At 42.8% G+C, this 23,182-nt stretch overlaps 1 protein-coding gene across 1 annotated transcript in view; it reads right to left on the bottom strand.

Moving 5' to 3' along the window:
• Window positions 1-23,182, bottom strand: part of DENND2C (DENN domain containing 2C) — a 354,222-nt gene that overhangs the window by 175,501 nt on the left and 155,539 nt on the right. The window contains exon 5 of the mRNA XM_078644389.1: window positions 21,285-21,455. Within this exon, the coding sequence (XP_078500515.1) occupies window positions 21,285-21,455 (171 nt within the window). The remainder of the gene's footprint in view (window positions 1-21,284; window positions 21,456-23,182) is intronic.

The following is a 23,182-nucleotide window of genomic DNA, read 5'->3' as shown; positions in this document are numbered from 1 at the left end:
CTAGCCCAAGCAAGTCTATGTTGGCCCTAGTTAGCCTTCTGACTACCTCAAGACCTTTGTCTACCTCATCCCCAGAGAGTTCCTCAGGATCCTCCTCCTCAACTGCATTTACAGTGTTGTGGAGGTCTGGATCACCAAGGTGCCCTTCTAAGGCTGGCATATTCCCATCTCCCTGAGATGCTTTCTTAGCATCATAAGTCTCTAAGAGACCTAACAGAAAGGGAGTGGTGGGGTTAGACCCCTGTTTCAATTTCCTGGAGGTACACAAGTGTCTCAACTCCTGGAAATTGAGAGCTGCATATCTTGAGCTGACCTGTGGAGGGTCAATAACCACAAGGGGAGTCTCTGAAGACTCTCCATGGGTAGACATGCTTTTCTAGTGAGGTGTAAGTGGTGCACTTACCTACACTATATGTTTACCTACTGATCCCTTGCTAGAGTTGTAGTTTAGGGTGTGCTAGGCCCTAGGAGCTACAACAGCTGGTTCAGTAGAACTCAGAGTATTCTAAGCTAAGTTATATGTACCTTTAGTACTTATGTGATCTTTCACAAGATATTCTTAGGATATGTGTGGTAAAACAACAGCAAACTCAAATCCCACCCGCTGCTCACCAATGTGAGAAGTTGGCCTGATATGCAGTGCTCACTATTCTAGTGATCACTATGTATCAGTCCAAACAACCCTTATTGATGATTGGTTGTAAGTCAACCTTATAGACCAGCTATCCTAGTAGCATGGATACGAGCAGTCTAAGGCTAAGACTCTAGAGGGCGTGTTAAGCCAGCTGTTTTACCATCACATTACCCCTTGAACACCAAGTGAAAGGACACCACACAAGTTGTTATGAAAATAAACAGATATTTATTTATAACAAGACTACCCTGAACTCTTTATGAGTCAGGGAGCTAAGCACACAACAAAACTCTTACGAAAATACTTTAAGTCGCACAATTTACACAAATGCCCGAGGGGCACGAAAAACCATATATTACAAAAGTGGAATGCGAATTACTAGCAGGTAAGTAACTATTCTCATAGACTTTAGAAACGCTAGTCCTACAATGCTAAAAACTTAGATTAGTTGCAGGAGGCCTGTGGACGTCGTGTGCAGAGTGGGAACTCTCACGCGTAAGGCGGGAAAAAGTCTATGGAAGCTAGTAAAGACAAAGTTACTGTTCTCGGGCGAACCCGACTAGGTGGGTCGAAAACGGGAGTGGATCCAAACACTTAGGGTGTTGGACTATGCTGGAGCACCGGAGTACTCAGGTTACCTAGCCCAGGGGCTGCGGCTGCATAGGGTTGAAGTTGCGTCGGAAACCCACGTTGAAGATCCAGGAGCCTGAAGAAAGAGTTGCTGGCAGGCGGCCAGTGAAGAAAGTTCGTGGTGATCCAAGCCTGGATCAGGGAAGAAGAAAACCTGAAAGCAGAGGGGACCAAGTTCTGAATCACTAGCCAGTGATTAAGTGGGCACCAGGATGGCACCGGGCGAAGTCACCGCAGTCAGGTGAGTGGGCGCTGCTGGGCTCTGCAGTCTCTCGGACCAGGAGGCGTTGTCGGCGACCAGGATGGAGGTGCGAGCTGTCCCACGAAGGTTCTTGCTGTCGACGTCACTGGACCCAGGATTGGGGCAACAAGTCTTGGCAAATGCAAGGCCCACGCGGTGGACCTAAAATGGCGTCTTGAGTGGACCAGGAGGGTCCAGGGTACTCCTCTTTTGGAGGGGAGCACGGACTAGTCTGGAGCAACCAGACCAGCAGTGTTAGTTGTCGTGGAGCGTCGTGAGGGGGCCACTAGCCAACGGGCAAGCGACCTGGACAACGCGGTGAGCAGCAAAAAGCAGAAGGGCCCCACGCCGATCTCGTGGATGCAGGGGGGCTGGACTTCGGTGCTGGAGCTGCTCAGGGTCGGGGCTTCTCTTACCCCAAAGCACTCGGTCGAGGGTCACTCGGTGGTCGTGCTGGACAAGCGTCGTGCAGTTCTGAAGATGGCCGGTCCCTCGAGGTCTCGTCACACCCACGGATCACAGCTGGGCTGATGATGTAGGTTGAGGTCAGAGGTGCCAGGGAAGCCGGTTCTCGTCGTGCTGGAGCAGTCTTGATCCGAAGGAGAGACTGGCAACAAACCGCGATGCTTGGTTGGTGCCTGCTGCTGCAGGGTGACTACTCCTTAGTCACAAGGGAGAATCTTGGGAAGAAGTCTTGAGTTCCTTTCGTGGAAAGTTGGTTCAGGATTCAAAGATGATCTGATTTGGAAGGGGGCCAGTTCCTACCTTTATCCTGCAAAAAGGGGCTGGCACGCGACTAAGTCCTGCCCTATGGGTGGGACTAGGAGGGGGGTGGCTACACCCCTCTCCTTTGGCGGGCTTTCCCCAGGCCAGGGGCTGGAGTGCCCCTGGAACTGGTTTCAGCCGGCCTATGCACAGTGAGCACCGGGGTGCCACTTGCAGTCACCTTCCTCTAAAGCCCTGCCTACCTAGGATACACAAAATCCTGTCTGGGACGGTGCTGGCACCGCCCCTGACAGGAAACCCTTTGTCCTTGCCTCCTGCTCTGGGAGGACTCCCAGCAGCAGGAGGGCAGACTTGTGTCTCGGTGGCAGCATCCATTTTGTGGAGCTTAAGGCTATGTCTGACTTTAACCGGGGTTACAGGTTACATACATGTCGTGTCCCTCTAGAAGGGTGGAATGCTAACCCCGTCGCCAGAATTGGCGAGGGGTTAGTATTCCAATTCGTATGACACCTTACTCGACATGTTTTGATAAAGCGATACCAGAGTTGGCATATAACCGCGAGGATTATAATGCACTTAAGAGTATATGGTATGCGATATCATGGAAACGGCTAAGGGATGGATCCCGAAAGCCGCAGACAGGCTCAGCTCATGCCAGAGCACCATCTCACACGATTCCAAGCACTCTGCCTTCAGGATTGTTAAGGCCTGCCATAGGAGTGACTGATAGGAGATCTGTGTGTCCATTTAGGTTTAGATATAGGGATACTATATCTAAAGCAAAGGGTGAGTACACCACCTTGCCCCCAGCTGTCAAGCAGCCAGTTGTGTCTGTTTGGTTAGTCAGTCCAGGGGTGGCATAATACATGCTGCAGCCCCTGGGAGACTTCTGGGTACACCTCAGCCCTGGGTACAGGGACTTGGAAAGGGCCCAGTGCCAATTCAGTACCTGGGTACAATTTGGAATAGAGAGAACAGCTAGGCTGTGGGTCTGATTAGCAGGCCCACAGCCAGGGAAAGTCGTAAACCAGTGAAGCAAAAAGCAAAAATCTGGGTGATCATAGGATTGCAGACCCTACTCTCCTACAAAAGTAATCACTTATTAAATGTAATATGGTAACCCAAAACAGGAGAGTGGAAGCAAAAAGTTTGGGGATGACCCTTCAGAGAGAGCCAAGTCCAACAATCACTGTAACCGAAGAGATAGTTTTACTACAAGGAAGGATGGCACAAAAAATTAAAAGGCATAAAGAATGGAACAAACAAAGCATTGGCAGAGTAAAGTAATTAATGGCCTACCAACCATGCCACTGAAAAGCACTTGCAAGCAAGCCAGTGGCTGCAGTGGGCTCGCTGATCCATTCCTCCATGCTGTATGCCGTGGTAGGTGGACTTAAAATGCAAATGCTAGTTGAAAACTAAATGGAATGAAGAGGACTGACTCAAAGCACTTCTTCGTGCGTATGTACGTATTGACGTATTTAGATGTGTTTTTTTAGCTACATGCGGCTAACGAGGCACTAAATCTGCATGTAAGCCGAGCCTCAGAAATCAATGATTTTGCATGATGTTCATGGAAACAGACAATAAGTGTCTAGAAGTGCAAATATTTTTGAAGATTACATGAAAAAAATAATCTACTGAACGGACTAATTTACAATCTGACACGAAGTGGAAGAGTTTCAATGTACAGTTTCAATATGCAAACATACATACATAGTGAGCAATAAACTGCATCTGCAGAATTTACTGTGAAATATTTTCAAAGGCTGTCTTTATTTGCGAATAACGCGATTCCTAAATAGCTCACCTCATTATCACACTCGCCACACTTACTATTATCATCCTGCAGATATCAACACTGAGCTAAATCTAAAGGAAACGCTTGCTTTCATTTCTGCTTTATAACAGTGATGGCTCCAGTCCTTGATTTGAGCTGGGGGTGGTAGGTGGGGACCACAGGCACTTGTTTTGGTGTGCCCGTACTTATTTGGCCTACTCAGACGTTTCCCAAGAGCAAGGGAGGAAAAAAACAGACAGACAAAGGTGGAAAGGGGAGGCAGAAAGAGAAGGAAACCCCTTCACAAAGGGAGTACGCTGGAACCTGTAGGAGTGCGATAAAGGGGCAGGGAATCTTGGTAATTAGAGAGGCTACGCAACCTTGGTTTTTGGCGCACCGACCTCTAAAAACGCCGGGTCAGGGCTTCTGAGCGGAGCTTTGAGCATCGGTGCTCGTTAAGGCTCTGGCGTTATTACCATGCCAGGCTGCAGTGAAGACATTCGTGAGACTGACCAATTTAACAGAAACACATCCACAAGTTAAAATAATATAATAAACGCAAATAAAACCGGACTTATCGGAAACTTGACATGATTAAAAAGGCTTCTATGATAAATCTGCTGGGTGCTTAATTCAGCACTAAACGATTCAGAGAAAATAATGAAAAAGGAGAAACTAAGCTCATGGTCAGGTGGGAATTTAAGTTCTAAGGCAGGGATCAAATAGTTCCTCCCAGTGAGGCGCGTGTCATTGAGAACCACGAAGAGGTGTATTCCAAATCATTACCCAGCGACATGAATCGACAAATAAAAATGGGTTCTAGTCTTTTTTTTTCAAAAGTCCTTCACAGTTAAGGCACGGATAACGCGATACCCCTTTCGGGTACCATTTCATTTCCTATGGTTTCGATAACACATCAGGACAGCACATGGGCAGCAGTCCGGAAGTATCCCCTCTCCTCACCGTGTCTCCTCTCGTTGACCTCAGCCGTCCAATGGCCCGGTTGGCCCAGTCCATGGTCAGCCCCCAGCCTGTCTCCAGCTGGCCCAGGGCTTTGCTCACGCACCCGGGCTCTCCTCATGGGTCAGCTTTGACCAGGCCAGTACTCAACGCCCACTGAACTGGCGGCTCTTCGGCACCTTATCTGCTAGCCAGCCCCTAGCCACTCGCCCATAGTCTCCTCACTATACGCCTCTCGACCTTGTTCCTCAACTGCACAGAGTCGTAAGCTTGTAGGAAAGGGCATGCTTAAAAAGCACGGCATAAGGCAGCATTGTTTCTGAAGTTCAGGATGGTCATTTGAAACCCGCCGACGCTAAACTCTCCAATGCAGCACTGCGAAGCCTCGCCTTTGTTCCAACATTACAAGTGCTATGACACCTCGGCCTGCAGGGCTGTTCTTGCGTGTATTTTAGTTCTGTGTGTGGCCGATAAGCAGGGGCTTGGAAAATAAGCCGCCCTTACTGGTTGGTTGGTTGGTCTGCGAACCAGGGAAGTTACTAATAAACAGGACATGTATACTTCCTTCCCACAAAACATGACTGTGTCTGTATCCGTGGGAGGTCAAGTTAGATAAACATGGCCCGGGACGCTGCCATATTACTTACAGAGGCAGAGAGTTACAGGCATGTCCTAGGCTCCAGAACGTGGGCAGGTCTACAGGAAGGTGGGAGCAGGAAACTAAAAGCAATTTAAGCTTTCATAGAATTGAAATACGATTCTTTTCTTTAAAAAATAAAAAAAACAACTCTGAACGAGCATACTAATTTCAGCAACACAAAAATGCAGGCAGAAAACTTCTTATGTTTTTGGGTTGTTCGATTTACATAAGGTGTTTAGAATATTAAAGTTATAACTACATTGGTATTGGTTACACAATTATGCTAAAATGTAGTGTTACACTGTCCCATGGGGAAATGTGAGATTTTTCCAACTGCTCGGTACTTCGGAAACGCTTGTGTCTCTGTGGTCTAATAAGTCACATGCCAGGCGACCCTGCCTGTACCTCTCGTCAAGCGTGACGTCAGTGGCCCAGTTCACTTAGGGCCGCACACACTTCTACTTTGTTGCTGGTTTTAACACCAGTAAGGGAGACTGGATGTTTTACCCTTTCAGGGATTTCTAATACAGTAATTGGTCGTAGCATTGCTTCACTTGCTGTGGACTTTAAAATCTGAAGTTCTAGAGACAATAACACGACTTGGCTGTATTCAATCCACTAACAGACTCATATTTCCCTATACTAACCACCACTAATTATTTTTGGGTTCCGGAGTAGCGTGCTACTGGCCGAAAAGCGCTTCGAGACCTTGTTAGGGTAGTAAACGCTATATAAATACAATTACAATGGCTATTACCTGTCAACAACGACACTCTCATCCGAAGGACTTGAGGATCCGAGATAACTTCATTTTAAGTTACATTTTATTAGTCGTTTTCAAATGTATGCGACCTGTAACTATACAGCACATACAACACACCAATACAATTTCGCTGCACTCTCTCGTAGAACGACCCCAGTCTAAATATAGCATTGATGCATTGCATTATGAAATGCCAAATTAAATAATATGAAACACTAAAAAAAGGCTAATATCTATGTTCGGTAAATGTAAGTAGGCCCTTACAAAACCACAAATGCGGACTGTAGTCTGAAAGAAATTGATAGCTAACTCTTTTGATTTACACCTGTCCTCTGCGGCAGGTAAGCAGTCAATGTTTTGAGCCAGGAAGAGTGGTTGCAAAAGCATTTTTACACTGTCTTGAGCGGAGAAAGATCCCCTTTAATTCTCCACTTGTGTTATTAGCAAGAAATTGCAAAGGGTATTGTGAATTGCGCAAATTACCCCTCAGATAAAGTGCTTGGCATTTCTGTGCTAGATTGGTGTGATATTTTGGAGATATCCTGTGTTGAGGATATCAGGAATGTGGTTTGGCTGTGGTAAATATTTTTAGATTTAAATGAGAGTGGATCACACTCCAGCTCTACATGCTGCAGCAGTGTTTCGAGTACCTATGACGGGTTAACAAGTCAGAAATGACTATGGCCACAGAGCAATGAGACTTTATTCTACTGAGTGGACGCTACAGTCCTGATGATTGTCCAAGGGCAATGGTTTTTAAAGGACCAAAATGTTGACAGTATGGAGTGATTGGACAAATTATGCATGAATGTCACTATTCAGCAATTAAATGCAGGCATATAGAGATTTCTACCACAAATTGGCGAAGCTAATTACTGAAGCCCCTTGTAAAAATTCAAAAGCCTTCTGGGACACTGCAACCTCCATCAGGACGTGTCTCCCTGCCTAGCTTTGGATTGTGGGTTGTACATTTTCCTCAAATCTATTCTCCTTCTACCCCCAGTATGTTTACTGAGGAGTTGAATATTTAACATAACTACTAGATGATTTATTCAATTCTCTTAGTGGGGTTTCGGCGACCATTCAGTAGAGCAGTAGCGGGAAAACACTAGGGCCAAATGGGGACCCTATAGATCTGATCCAATGGAACTCAGACCTTGGGGCTCACCTGATGACGTTTTTTAAAAGCTTAGGCTATACCAATATACCTAGGTCTTGGGCCACATCAATATTCTTTCCTATTTTTAAAAAACGGTGATCAATCAGACCTAAGGGGCAATTGGCGACATCTCTGTTTAAATTCTTGGCAGGGTTGTTCAGAACAGGATCAGAGAGTGGGCTTCTGAAAATTCTATTCGAAGTAGTTGCCAGTATAGTTTTAGGGAATGCTTGGGGACCACAGAACAGTGTTATAACTTGACCTTGTTCTTTGGAAAATATACTACTGCAAGGCAGAGTCCTTTGTACCTTGCTTTTGATCGTGCCCAAGCTCTGCATGATCCTACTAGACATGGGCTTGGATGAGGCTCTTGTGCATTTTTTTAGCAGGCCTCTTCGCGAATATGAGCACAATAATTAGATTTGGGACAGATAGTTTACTAATAGGTTTGCAATCTCGCGGGCTGTTAGGGCTGGGTCCTAGCGCTCCTTTTATTCATAATTTATATTGACAATTTAATTCCATTTTTGCACAGTATCATTCCAGAAGTCTCCCGGACCGCTGGTGCTCCTCTACCTACCTTGGTTTATGCTGACAATGCTGTCCTGATGGCCTTCACTCCCAAAGCCTTGCATCTTTTATTAACTGCATTCTCTCAGTTCAAGGCTGGCTTAGAGTTAATGTATTTTTTTAGGATGCACTTTTATGGATGTCTTGTCATCGGAATAAAGATGCCTTGACTTGATACATGATTCCAATAAGCATTTTCTCATATTGAGATTCCTTTGGCTGTCCACCATCTAACAGTATATCCTATATTTTGTGTGTTTTTCTATATATATGTGATAGATGTTGTATAAAAGTTGAGTTTGGTGCTACTCTAATCATTAATACAATTTACATTTGGAAATACATGAATTTTGATGCTTTTCTAGAAAAATGTTTCCAACATATCATAATATTCATCATTAGCGCTTGAATTTGTGTTGAATGAAGGTTATTTAGTAACTGTTCCCAAAAATGTTTTTGGCTACAATAATTCTATATTAGTAGAGCATGTGATGCCCTCAGGAGTAATTTTGTGCATTTATGCATTTATGTGATTGGCCCAGGCTCCTGGGAGGTGTATTGGGTAACCTGTTGTTGGTTTGGGGCCTCTGCCAATCTGGCCCCTTGTTTTTCGGGTTTGGATGTACTTTGGTTTTTTTGGCCATGAAGTGCGCCATAGAATTGTTACAAATAAAGTTGAAGCATGATTTATAATGCCTTTGTGTTTTCTAGAATAAAATGGCTGAATATTGTTTGATGAAACATTTTTGCTTCCAAGACTTTCTAATGATGAGCTCAACGAAGATAATCTAATCATGTTTGTTTTAGATGACACACAGAGCTCGATTCTCAAAGCCATTAGTGCACCCATGATGAACATGGGTCAAATCATCTCATTATCAGGGAAACACCAACCCCATCAGAAAAGGTCAATACCAGAACGTGTTATGAAACGTAGCGGTTCAAGTATTTGAGGGGAGTTAGAAAAAAGCAGAGAGAGTGCTCTGGAGGCTGCAAATGATGGCTCTTCTCTGGAGATACAAAGAAATGCCATGTTGCTGCTTCATTTGATGATTATCAAGAGAGAGGCGTACATGCTTCGTGCATTTAGAATTTTCAGCAAACATGGTGAACAGATTAAGGTTAGCTAATTGAGAGTCTTCAGTCCAATGCGGCTGGTGATGGAGCAAATGCCGCCCAGTTGTGATTTGAACTATGACAAGAAAAGGGAAATTGAAAAGTACCCAGCTATCTTAAATCGCCTGTGGCTTGCTGTTTGACTGTGGTGACCCTACTGTTTGTGAACCTTGTGGCAGTGAAGGTCCAATTCCTGTTCCAAAGCAGTTGCTAGGTTTGAGTGATTGAGGATTAACTGCTTGATGAGTGAGTGGTATTTTTTCTTCTTTGGAAGGTGGTTGGCTTTAAATGTTGTAGTAATTTGCTCTTTTTTTCTTGCAGATTATACTTGTATGTCTAGACCCATGACAGATCTTCCTTTTCTGAGAACCTGGATAGGTATTTTCTTTAACACCTTCTATCAGATGTCAGTGACACCAAGAATCTCAGAATATGTCAGACTTGCTACAAGATTTGTTTTAGCAAGAACTTCCAGCGGTTCCACAGTGTGCCACCAAATATTGGATCACTTGATGTGATCACCAGGTGAGGAGCTGATTTCACATGGTGTGCCCATACATTTCTGGAACCCCCTGAAGAAGGCAGGTTTTCAGTTAAGTGTTTGGACACTCCATGCATCTGATGATTGTTCCAGGGTTTGAAACCTCCCAGGACATCGGCGGGAGCCACAAAAGCTTTGCGTTTTTTGAGTGGGGAGGGGGAGATAAGATGCTTCAGGCTATGCTGATCAAGGTCCCGACCCCTCCTCACAAGTTGAAATTTTTTCAAATGTTGGCAAGTCTACAAGTTTTTTTACGATACAGCCATATATACCCCATCAGGTAAGGAATGCTAAATGATTCAGCAGTAATGGCGAACCCATAGATGTATATATTTTCCTCAGATTCCCATAAAAACAACATGATGTAGTTGGTATACTACCTAATTAGCCAGCTTTGTTTGCACTTTGCACCAGTTCATTTAAAAAAAACAGCCACTTGGGAGCATAGAGAGGGTCAGGTGTATGAAGGCTTTTTGCAACCACCACACCAGCATTGCAGAAATTCACAGGTTTTGAAATGTGAAAATCCTGTTAGCAACGTTCAAAAGTTGTGAGTGGTAGTATTGGATCACCTAACATTTAAAGAGACAGGAGTTGCCCCTAGGCCTGCTATGGTACAGGAATTGGCCCTTCTGTTCTACAGGCATAGGGGTTGCAATCACAGCCACTTTGTAAATGTGTATTTGCAACTCTTTCCCCTTGCAGTCATTCATTTCCACATTAGAACCCATTTTCTATGATTTGTAGGACAAATCCTAACTCATGAATAATAATGTGAAGTATTTTTGTGAATTTTTGAAAATTGCCTCTTTTAGCACATCTGGACAGTGCCAAAAAGTTTGCATTTTGCACCGCAAATGCAGTGTGAACAGTGCTAAAATGTTATATGGTCGGTCATACAACTATCCCAAGGTTTCCCAAAGGGTCTTGGCCAGGGCACCATTTTCAATTAGTAACTCTATATCATCGTTCTTAAGACTCAGCTACAGCCTTTGATTGATCAGGGCTTACCAGACAACCCCTTTACTGCAATGCCACCATTTCTAGACTCTGGAGATAAACCATGACCTAGGGATGCAAATAGAATTTTGTACCCTTATATACAAGTGTTTTCCACTGAGCTAGTTATAGGCACAGTCACAACCCATTTTGGAGGGCGACAGGGAAATCAGGGGTTACTGGCCCAACCATGGTGGTTGAGGCCTTTCACTCCTGACGTCCCTGGGCCTGATCTACTATGGATCCCACTCAACTGGGCCAAGTACGCCTTCTGCACTTGATTTTCAGTGGTAGCTGTGGTCGAGCAATCAAGGCTACCTCGGGGATGTAGATAAATGTTAGTAAACATGACTCATACCTCAAAGTGGGAAACATCCTTTACAACGAAACTTTTACCACGCAGTGCTGTTACAACGCAAGTATTACAACGAAAACCTTTACAACGCATTACACTGGGGGGCGCTCTAGGATAGGGAATAGTTTTAATTTACTATCCAACACCTTTCCTAGTGTCCACGGGGACTGGAGTTGGAATAGTAAATTAAACTATTCACTATCCAGCACCCCCAAGTGTAATGCGTTGTAAAGGTTTGCGTTGTAATACTTGCGTTGTAACAGCATGCGTGGTAAAAGCATGCATTGTAACGTGATACATCCCCTCAAAGTGCAAACAGTACCACCTATAAATCAATGTCCTGCCAAATACTTGCTTTTATAAGAAAAAGTAATATTTTATTTCTAACTCTACACATGCAAAGAAATGTAACATTCAAAGGCAACAACACCATTTTCCTTGAGGTTGGGAGTTCTAGTACTTGTCAGGGGAATCCCAGTGCCACCCACCTTAATTTAACATGTTCATGGTCATTCCCCATTCACTGGTGGCCACATCCAGAGAATGCATACTGTTAGGCTGTACTCTAGACCTCCCTTTGGCCCTACAGGATGTTAGTCGAAAATGTCTGTGGAGCTGCAGCACCTTCAGCAGAGAATTACCCGGGATCGAAACGGCCCTGTTTAAGTCTTACCCGGTCTTGCAGCACTGAAGCTTACAGTGGATAACAGCGGGTGCCCTCAGCACGGGCACTCATAATCAGATACTGCTCAGAGAAGGTGGGCTGCTAATGGTCCACATGGCAGTGTCAGGCAGGCATGGGCTCACTATCCAGAGTGGCGCAACCACTCTCCCCAGCAATCAGAGCAGTTTCCAGCTCATAGCGAGGTTATCCCTGGTAGGGGAATTCAGTCCTTTGGCTCCTGATGGGAGTCCCGAGAGGGCGAGTCATCCTCCTTGGGGTCCATGAGGGTCAGTCAGGGCAGATCCTTCAGTGACGCTAGACACACTGGCCACAGCACCACTCCAGTCCCAAGTGATGGCATGAAGTCTTTGATTATTTTTCCCCAGAAGCCCCTCCTGGCACATGGGGTTGCCATGTTCCCTTCCAGATGCATCTTAGACTATTCAGGGGCTATCGCCCACACCAGGGTGGCTCCTCCTAGCATTGAGGGTTGCAGCTCAGGTGATCATGAGTCCTGGCACGCTGGTCACGCAACTTCTTCACTGGTGGATCCCACTGGCATACAGGGTCACTGCAACGAGGCCATGTGCTCTGCATCCTCCGCAGAGCAATCTGTACTTCGCTAAGTCAGCGTCAGCCCTGTCCTGGTATTCAGGGGTCACCAAAAACAGTGTTGCACATAGGCTTTGGCCTGATCGGTGCACAGCTGAATTCATACACCTCGCACATGGCATCTTCACAGTAGGGATCCTCACTGTAACTCACTCTCTCCAATGCTCTCCTGTTCCTCACAGGGCACACTGGTCTTGCCAAGCAGGCAGGCGGTGGTGCCTCCAGACTCCAGAGCAAGTGGTGTTAGATTGTCTGGGTGATGCCCCCTCACCCAGCAGAGAGACAAAAAGGCCACAGTCCTGGTCACAGGCAGAAGTCTTGCAGCACTTCCTGTTCTCACACAACCCATCTGACTGCTTGCCAGATGACACATTTTTGGAGGCTCAACCTTCCTTCTCATAGTCCTTATCCAGACACCAAATGTGATATATGATCTGGGTCTTTGAAGTTTTATTTTGGTTCTATTTATTTTGAAGTAGGCACTCTTTCTCCATGAAGGATGTCTGTCAGAGCAGGCATCAATCCGAAGCTGATTGATCCACAACACTATTCATGAGAGTGACCAGAGTTTACACCTGGGTGTCAGCCATAGTTATATGTGCATTAAAAGGTTCATCTCAGACCTCCATAGCTACTCTTTATGATTCCCATATCAGAATCAGCACCCATCCTAAAATGTGTCCAGTCTTCTGAAATGTAAAGGGAGTTTCTTCCTTTTCCCTCCAGTGTGTCCCACCCAGCTCACATGAATGCAGCAATACACAAATCTGTGTGGGGGGATACCTCTCCCCCTAGTTTCTTTACCAGGGAGGCCTGCGCTTCCCAAAATGAAACCTAGGGTCCTCCATGCAATATACCATTTCAGGCACACTCAGTGTATATTCACAGCACATTTTCGGTCAACACTGCTACCTCTATACATAGTACGCTTAGGTAATGAGACAGAATATCGAGGGTAAAAATTTCGACCTACCATAATATTAAGTCAAAAATATTGTTGAATGGAAATATCGAGTGCAAGAATATCATTGTCAAGAATATTGAATTGAAGGTAAGTAATATCGATTTAAAAAATATAGAAGTTATTAATATAATTTGAAAAAATACAGTTGTTTGAAGTATCGTTTTTTAAAATTAGTGCTATGTATGTTAGTATATATTTTAAATGTATGTGATGTATTTTTTGTATAAGTATTGTTTATGTTTTTAACGTGTCAAATTTTTAGCAGTTATTCATTTTATTTTAATCAACTTTTGTGTTTATTAGTTCCGTAGCTGGTTGTGGGTTTATAGGGGAATAGGGTGGGAAGTAATTTCTTTATAATAAATTAATGCATGTTTTAAATGTATTAATATTTTTTTAATTGAGATATTATGGGTAAATTTTAGGTGCGGTTTGTGGGATTTATAGGGGTAAAGTTTGGGAAGTAATTTCTTTTTAATTAATTAATAATTAGTTAATTAACATTAATTAATGAATTGACAATTATGGCAATTGTGTAATTAATTTTAGGTGCAGGTTGTGGGGTTTATGGGGTAAAGGGTTGGAAGTCATTTATGTTTAATTCATTAATAATTAGTTGATCATTAATCTTAATTAATTGATATTTAATTACGGTAATTGTTTTTTGTGTGTGGGTTTTACTTTTATAGGGGTAAAGGGTGGGGAGAAGATTAAGTTTACTTACTTTATAATTAGTTGTTAAATACTATTAGTTTTTTTAATTGAAAATAAGTTTTAATTGTGTAATTAATTTTTAGCTGTGGTTTGTGGGGATTATAGGGGAAAAGTGTGGGGAGTTAAATAACTTTTATGAGTTTTAATTTGTTTTTTTAATTTATATTCCTTTAATTGGTAATTAATTATGTTAATTATGGAAGTACATTTAAAAAAAATTGTAGATGTGGGTTGTGAATTGTGTGGTGTTATAGGGTAGGAAATAAAAAAAAATATTGTAACAATTGATGTCTGTGTTTCTAAATATTTTCTAATTAAAAATATTTATTTGTTTGAAAATTATTTTTGTGTTTTCTTAATACAATATTTGTAGGTATTTGTCATATGTATTTAAAATGATGGGGTTGATTCCGATTCGGGAAACGAATCCGTACAACGATTCGTATTCATAGCAGTTTTCGTACGTATCGTACAGATCCGTCCGAATCGCGTAGTACGATCCGTAGGTAAAAAATACGTCTGAATCTGTGAACCGTACGAAACACGAGGTGAAAACCATATGACATAGACCCTCACAGTGAACCGTATGAATCGTAAACATGCCGAACGACCCGACAAGTGCGATCCGGACCGGGGATTGAGTACACGATTCGTACGGAAAACGTCGCGTAGAAGCAATGATTACGGAGAGCCACACATTCACATACGCACCGTACCCCTAAACTAAAGGGGTGTATGCACGGGGTGTACGCACCGTACCCCTGAAATCCAGGGGTGTATGCACCGTACCCCGATGCACCGTACCCCTGAAATCCAGGGGTGTACGCACCATACCGGGGGGGGTTCGTACGCATTTCGAGTCGAAATCTGCTTTTCTGGACGTTTTCAGCTCCCGTATCAAGAGAGTCGTACGGAGTATTGTCCAGACGATTCGTACTTGCTGGGTCGGACAATGATGCTTCGATCCATACAGATATCGCGTACTGCATGTTCCGAATGCGATCCGTACGGATTCTTGAGTCGTACGGTCCTTGGTACGATTCGTACGGAGAACTGCTTTGGGTGCACATCGTACTACATCATACGTACGGGGACGGTTCGAGATACGATTCGTATGGGAAAAATGCTCCGTACGGCGATTCGGACAGGATTTTACCGAATCGGAATTGGCCCCTATAAGTTACTACTTTGTTCATTTTTAATATTAAATATGTTTGCATTTACATTTTTAACATATATATATATATATATATATATATATATATATATATATTTATTTATTTTGTTAATATTTTGTTTGTTTTTAATTTTGAACTAACTGGAGTGGGAATAGTAATTTTTACCCCTCCACTATCCAACACTTTACCTATTGTTGCAATCACTGGAGCGGGAATAGTAATTTTACCCCTCCGCTATCCAACACTTTCCCTACTGTTGCACTGACTGGAGTGGGAATAGTAAATTTTAACCCTCCGCAATCCAACACTTTCCCTACAGTTGCACTCACTGCACTAGGAATAGTAATGTTTACCCCTCCGCTACCCAACACTTTTCCTACTATTGCACTCAATGGAGTAGGAAATTTAAGTTTAAAGATTTTGAAATAGTTTAATGTTTTAATTTATAATAGGATGTTTTTTGTATTAGATGTTATGTTATTGATATATATTAAAAATTAATATATATATACATTTGTAAATGTTTATATAATTTTTAAATGATAAAATAAATACAAATTAATAGTTTATTAATAGTTTAAAAGTAAATGTATATATATTAATTGTTATGTATGTGTTTAACTTTTTTAAATTAAGTTTATTTGTTATATTAGTTAAAATATATATTAAATCTAATGTATTTTATTTTTTAGTTAATTTTCTTACTAAATATATTTAATATTTATTATTTTATTTTATATATATAAAAATCGATATTTTATACAACTATAGTTTTGACATCTATATTTTTTCCCGATATTTGTGTACTTACCTGTTTAAGTATAGGAAGTCGATATTTTTGCATTCTCTGTTTTTACCTCGATATTTTTTTCATCTATATTTTTGAGTTCGATATTCTGTCAGTGAACCCTACGCTTACACGTACACATGCATTTAGTACACACATTATATCTTTGTACATTGTTCATCACTGAAGCTTTTCTATCTTCAATCAGGGTGTGTGGTTTACAAACATACACACAGCCAGCACTAACACTCACTATGTGCGCACTGCACAGGCCTTAACTATTCATGTATTGTACTTCACGCAAGCACACATACATACACACAGAACATGCTTTCACTGCACACGTGCTGCACAGCACTACATCATCCATGCATGTATTCCATTCAGGCATGCATGCACCAAGCACGTGTATTACCCACACATGCACTTTACATTACACAATATGCTGCTACCACCGCTCTCGTGCTGCTTAAGTCCTGAAGGAGGAGGTCCATCAAGACCGCGATTCATGAGACACACCTATGTCATAGTGCACACGTATGATCCATGTTTGCCTATGACAAAAAATCTGCATTAGGGATCCAGCCAACAGTAAAGTTGGGAGCTCAGGGCAGGGGTAGACGTCTTTACCATGCAAAGCATTTTTCCGTGCCAGTAGGCACTAGATTGCGTTATTGTTAAGAGATATATTTCCCAATAGAGTATTTTAATCTATTTTCATAAAATGAAGTCACTCTACATTATTAATTTCACTTAAGTGACAAATACCTACAGCCATTGCCATATACCACATTCAATATATAACACTTCCCTTATTTTCTTGTATTAAATAACGTCGCTATTTATATTTTAGTGATAGGTTCGGTGTACGCGGTTAATTTTAGCCCATGGACTAGGCTGCCATTTCTAAAAAACTTTTCTATGAGATGGATTCAGCAGCATCAAACGATTTCGTTAACTTGCAGTTGCTGGTGCAGAATGAGCAGCGATTTTGATGCTGAGCCATTAGCTTGCGGGCCTGATTCAGAGGAACGCAGGGCAGACATCTGCATTCCATAGGTGTGTGAAACAGGAAAACTGAAGCCACAATAACAACTTGACATGTTATCGCACGTTCGCAGCCTAAGATGTGCATCATGTGCTTCAAATGACGCCGTATTCCTTTATTACAAGCATGCGCCGCTCTTTCCCAATAGGAGAGAGCATATACGCAGTCAGAGCTCCGGGCCTGGAGTAGCAGGGCGCGGTTGAGTATTTCAAGCCGCCTGCACGCTGCCCTCGCATAGAGCCGGAAGTTGTATGTAGTCACCGATGAACGAAGACTTTCTCTCATCGCTCAGAAACCCTGACTGTTGCGGTTAATCATAGTCTGCCCTCCAGGAGAGCACGTGCATAGCACCATCAAGGAGGGAAGCCTTGAGGAAACATTAAGACGTGTGTTGAACCGGTATTGTGTCTGCACTAGTATCGAGTACCTCATCAGTTTCTACTCTGTGGTCGAAAACTGGCAACGTTTACTCATTTACAACTGCACGTCGTCACAAGCAAAACTTTTACAGCATTTCAATTTATATCTGCAGTTAAGAATGTTGCATGCCATACCAACATTCATAAAATCACATTGACTAGGACAAAGATAGGAATAAGAATACAGCATTTGAGTGCAGAAAGGCACTGAAAGATTTAAAAGTAAACAATCCACTTGTTAACAGTCGAAACACCCGTTTACTGGCTGGACATTAGTAAGTCGTTATCTACAAGTAGCCATGTTTTGTAGAATGTACTATACCTTGGTGTTGTTCTTTTAATGGTGGGTTTCCCGGCTCTTAAACATATACATTGGCCAAACGTGTGTTATGGAAAGATGTGGCATTGTAAGTATGCGAAGCATATATGTTATCTATGTTGCTGCACTGACAGCAGGTTAACTGTTCCACCTGTGCTCGCAGGATTTCACAAGTATGCATAAGCACAGTTTCAGATTAATTGCTTTATCGAGCGAACAACCCTGCATTTTTAAATGGCACTTTATATATAAAGTTGGAAAATGCTAAAGAAGTCACAAAATAGCATGGAAAGTAACTACCAGACTCATTCTGAGTACAGCTTAAATGTAAATATTCTAAGAGTTTTGTGTCAATTTTGTGAATCATGGCTTTGGGGCAAATTACAGTGATTCCTCGGGCTTTCAAGTCATAATTTCTTCCAAATAACAACTGCAGAGTCGTACACAGGCAAAACAGCGTGGTATGGATTGCAAAAAACATTTCTAAAAGTTATTCTTCATTTCACTGTGAACAACATGGAAAATGCAGTAAAAAAAGTCCTGATTTCGAGTACAATTAGCCCTTATGCAATGGTTTTGGGCACCAGACTCCACTGTGGCGCTCAGCATGAAGCTATGAGAGTGCTGGGACAGTTTAGCAAGATTCATCACTTACTATAACGTTTCAGAACCCTGTTCAGAATGCCAGAGGACAGGAGGGAATTACTGGACCCAAAGTGTGGTGGTTGAGGCATTTTACTCCTGAGGTTCAAGGCCTAGCCAACTATGGGCTCTGAGCCGCTGTGCCAAGTACCCCTTCAGCACTTGAGTAGTATTGCAGTTCAAGCAGCCCAAGGCCTAGTAACCTTTGTTTTTGTGAATATATATTGGGGAATTTTACAGAGCCAAAAGAATATGCAGTAGCCCAGAGTCCTATGCTAAAACTGAAAAGGAAATGCTGGAAAGACTTAGACAAAGAGGATACTCTGACTGTATCCTGGATGCAGCTTGCAAAAGAGCCAGACAAATTGATCCCTCTAAAACCAGTGCAAAAAGGAAAGATGCTGTACCAACACCTAGATTTATAACCACCTATAACCAGGAACATCAGAGGATGTGACAGGTTATGTCCAAACATCGTCATCTTCTTAGGGAAGACCCGATTATTGGCTCATTGATCCCTAGACGTCCTATGACTACTTATAGGAAGTCCAAGGGGGTCATTAGGATGGCAGGCGGTCCTGTTTCCCGATAAGATGGCGGGCGGGGTGGGGATCCCATGGGGTCAATTAGGATGCGGCGGGCGCATCCTGCATTCCTGTCATTGTGGTGGGCGGTGCACTCAGCACCGCCCGCCACAATGCCAGGAAAGCATGTTGTGCACTTCCATGCACAACATGTCAGGCACCGTACGGTGCATGGAACTGCTGGGGGGTACCATAGGTACCCCCCATGTGCACCCCCCACCCCCCAGAGTCCCTGGGGGCCTGCAATGGGCCCCCGCAGTCTATTCCATTGCCGCCACGGAAAAGCATGTTACCGCACCCATGGTAATATGGCTAGCGGTGTCTAACAGACACCGCCACCATATTAAACCCTTTTCCGCCCGGTCAACTAAAAAAGCGGCGGACTGTCTTTCCGTCCGCCGTGGTCCCCCCGCCATAGTAATATGGCGGGGGAAATGGGTGGCGGGCGTGGTCGGATCATGGGCGGATCGCCACCGCCATGCGGGCCGTGCCGATCTGCCCGTGATCCTAATGGGTCCCTAAGTCTATGAGGGACTACTCAGTTAGAAGTGATTTTGAGAGAAGTGCCACATCTGAAATATGGTTGACCCAATATGATGGCTTTAGAAAATGCTTCAAATCTAAAGCATGCAAAAATTGTGAAAAACGTACATTTGTTGAAACATCGTTCAATGAGAAAATTAAGATTCGGGGTAACCTTACATGCAAATCCGAATATGTTGTATAGATCCTAATGTGTCCTTGCAGGAAGGTTTATGTGGGAAGTACCACACTGCCAGCACACAGGCAAATGTTGCAACATATTCGAGCCATCATACACAGGGATCGCAGTTATCCAGTAGCCCATCTTTTTGAAAAAGAACATCAAGGTTACCCCACAGCCTTGAAGTATAGCTGTGTGGCACAAGTGCCAAAAAGGAAAAGAGGAGGCGACAGAGAAAAAATCTGCGGAAACTGGAAAATTGGTACATATTAGAACTAGATAGTAGGGAACCAATGGGCTTGAAAGTGGATGAAGAATTATATACCTGTCTTCTCTGAGAACGGTATGAGGGTTTGTTACATCTTACCTGTGCATGTGTGGGTATGTGTTCAAGTTTATGCACTTTGGCATATTTTGCAACATGCATGGTTGTTGCCGTGAGCTTGTCTTAAGTATCGATGGAATATTACCCGGAACAAACCTGATGTTATAAGAGATTCCAAATACCCCAAATTGATAAGAGAGATTTTAATTCTTTATTGTTTAAATTTTTGATGGGCTTTCTATCTCCAGTTGGACGGAAAATTTAAAGGTCGTGATCAAGGCTGCCGTGAGCAGTTGAAACGCATTGACAGGTTGTCACTCGCAAAACGCCTCAAATAAATATACGTTGAACAATTTGCAGAGGAGTTCATCTGTATCCTTTTGTTTCTTTCGTGGATACATTGTTGCATTAAATATATATATCCTGTAATATGTTTAAGTATACATATTGATTTATTGATCCATGAAAACATTCTTTTCTTTTTTATATACGAGTGAAGGATTAAATAAGCTGATATGTTTGAGTAGAGAAAATAATTTGTCAGAATATGAAGGGCTCATGGCCAAAGGAGTATATGACTAAGGGAAATTATAAAATAAAAGTAATCAAATGTTAAAAACAATTTGTTGAAAAAGCACCCCTCAAAAATATCAACCAGGCCAGAGCCAATTCATGAAAAGTTGCATAATTATGAACCATGGTTATGCACTGCACTGATTGAGAAAGATGACTTGTACATTGTGGGCAGAGATTGAAATAGTACTACAGATCCCACAATCCAATATTCATTGGTCAACTGACTCATTACCAGAGACCTGCTGGAGATATTAAACCCATATGCATAGGTAGGGTAAGTTCATAATATGGACACATTAATTTAATGGACCCGCCATTATATGACCTGAATGTACAGTTAATTTCCTTCCACCTTTACCAGAAATATCCACATATGTTAAACAGGAGCGGAGAAATACTATGCGACCAATTGAGTGGTCACAATTGACCTGTGTTGTCATTCAGTAGACCATAAATGTTCATTCCTAATTGAATCATGAAAATAAATCGTCTTGAAAAGTTTTGTAAATAGAGGAAATACATATTGTGTGTTCATCTGACTGAAGTTTCAAAAGATTTATCAAACTCCAAGTCTTCTATTTCCCACATGCTCTTTACTTCAGTTTCAAATCATTTTTATAAGTCTAAACACTTACCCTTGGTAACTTAAATCTGTTCTTAAGTGCAGTTTCTCCACCTCTAAACACCTTCCACTCAGTTAAAGTCACTGGAAGTGTTGAATCCTTTGTCATCTTTTTGTGCAGATACAGTTTTGTATTCTTCAATTCTAATGTTTGCCGTCGAAGAAAATTCGGTTTTGATGGAAGCTATTATAAAAAGGAGTAACACAGACCAAAAGTTAATTGCTTATAAAGAGCGCAATCACTTTTCTTCACTTTGATAGTGTTAATTATTTGCTCCTCTCTGTTTTTGCAAAGTGTGTGGGTATGCCAATACTATTAACCTGATATTTTGGTTTAGAAAAAAAGGGCCTGATTTATAATTTGATGGATTGTGCTTCATCCATCAAGGTGGCAGAGGACATTACCTTCGTCCTTCTCATGGATAGCTGTCTGTAAAATTTAGAGAAGAATTTCAGCCCTCTGAGAGGAACAGGAGTACACACACATACACTGGGGGTTTTCTCCCAAAGAATGGTGGTTGTTATTTTTTTTCTGTTCGTCACCACCAGGTTTTTCTTGTTGGTGATGAAGAGAAAAAAAAGACATACAACATTCGCCATAATATGGCAGGTGGTGCAATGCTCTTTTTCCAATAGCCTCTACTTCATCAGACCCTCAGAGGAAGTTCTTGTTACAGGGCCAACAGAGGCTCAGTCAATGGACAGGTAACAGTCCACCCATTTCTAAATGAGGCTGGCAGACTGGAGTTTTAGTGACAGGGTATTCTGTTGTTGTTGCAACGGAGTACCCTGTCCCCAAACTCTAAATTGGGTCACTAGTTTTTCCCAGGAACACAGACAATAGACATTCATTCCAAGCAACATCATACAAAAGGTTACTTCTATGTTCAACAACAGTTACCTTGGGAAGCAGAATATAAACAGAAACTCTCCACTTTCTAATGTACCACCATTTTTTCTTGCTTAAGAAATACCGAAAATTCAGAAACTAGTTTTTGCCTGCTACAAAGATGATTTGCGTGATAATGGTGTTCTGTGCCATACATTTCACCATGTGTAAAAAATAGAGAATCAAGACTCTCTTCAGTCAGCAATGCTTAAAAAAAGGGTATGTCAGATGAGGTCGTGGGGTTGAGGCCACCAGTGATTTAAAAAAATAGGAATAAAGAGAAGCGATGGAGACCTCTGAGAAAATTCAGCACTAGCTGGAGAGGGTAAAGAAACTACAGTGGTGGGTGAAACCACTATTTGAAGTTAAGGAGAAGATGATAGAGTTGATGAAGTGTGAAAAAGCAGGTTTGTACTTGAAGATACAACTACTAAGGGATCAAATAGAAGTGTAGTTGAGGGAGCAGGCAGATACTCCCTCTCCCTCTCTGTCTCTGTCTGTCTCTGCCTGTCCCTGTCTCTGTCTCTCTCTCTCTGTCTCTCTCTGTCTGTCACCCTCCTCCCTCTGTCTGTCTCCCTCCCTCTCCCTCCCTCTGTCTCCCTCTGCCTCCTTCCCTCTATCTTCCTCTCTCCCTGTCTCCCTCCCGCTCCCTCCCTCTGTCACCCTCTGTCTTCCTCTCTCTCCCTTTCTCCATCTGTCTCTCCTCCGTCTCACTCTCTGCCTCTCTGCCTCTCTGCCTCTCTGTCTCTGTCTGTCTCTGCCTCTATCTGTCTGTCCCTGTCCCTGTGTCTGCCTATGTCTGTCTCTGTCTCTGTCTCTTTCTTCATCTGTCTCTATCTGTTTCTGTCTCCATCTGCCTCTGTGCCTCGGGCAGTGCACACATACTGTGTCTACACCTCCCTTCACGAGCCCAGAGACAGCCTCCCCAACTCCTCCCTCTCCCTGTGTAATTTAAAAGCCAGCGCATACTTCACAGGTCTTAAAAGACCATTCACTTTGTTAATGAGGCTTTGTTGTATGTC

The sequence above is a fragment of the Lissotriton helveticus genome, chromosome 5_1 (assembly GCF_964261635.1).
Source record: "Lissotriton helveticus chromosome 5_1, aLisHel1.1, whole genome shotgun sequence".
Lineage (NCBI taxonomy): Eukaryota > Metazoa > Chordata > Amphibia > Caudata > Salamandridae > Lissotriton > Lissotriton helveticus.
Note: the sequence above shows the minus strand (reverse complement) of the source record. Positions and strands in the feature narration are given on the sequence as shown.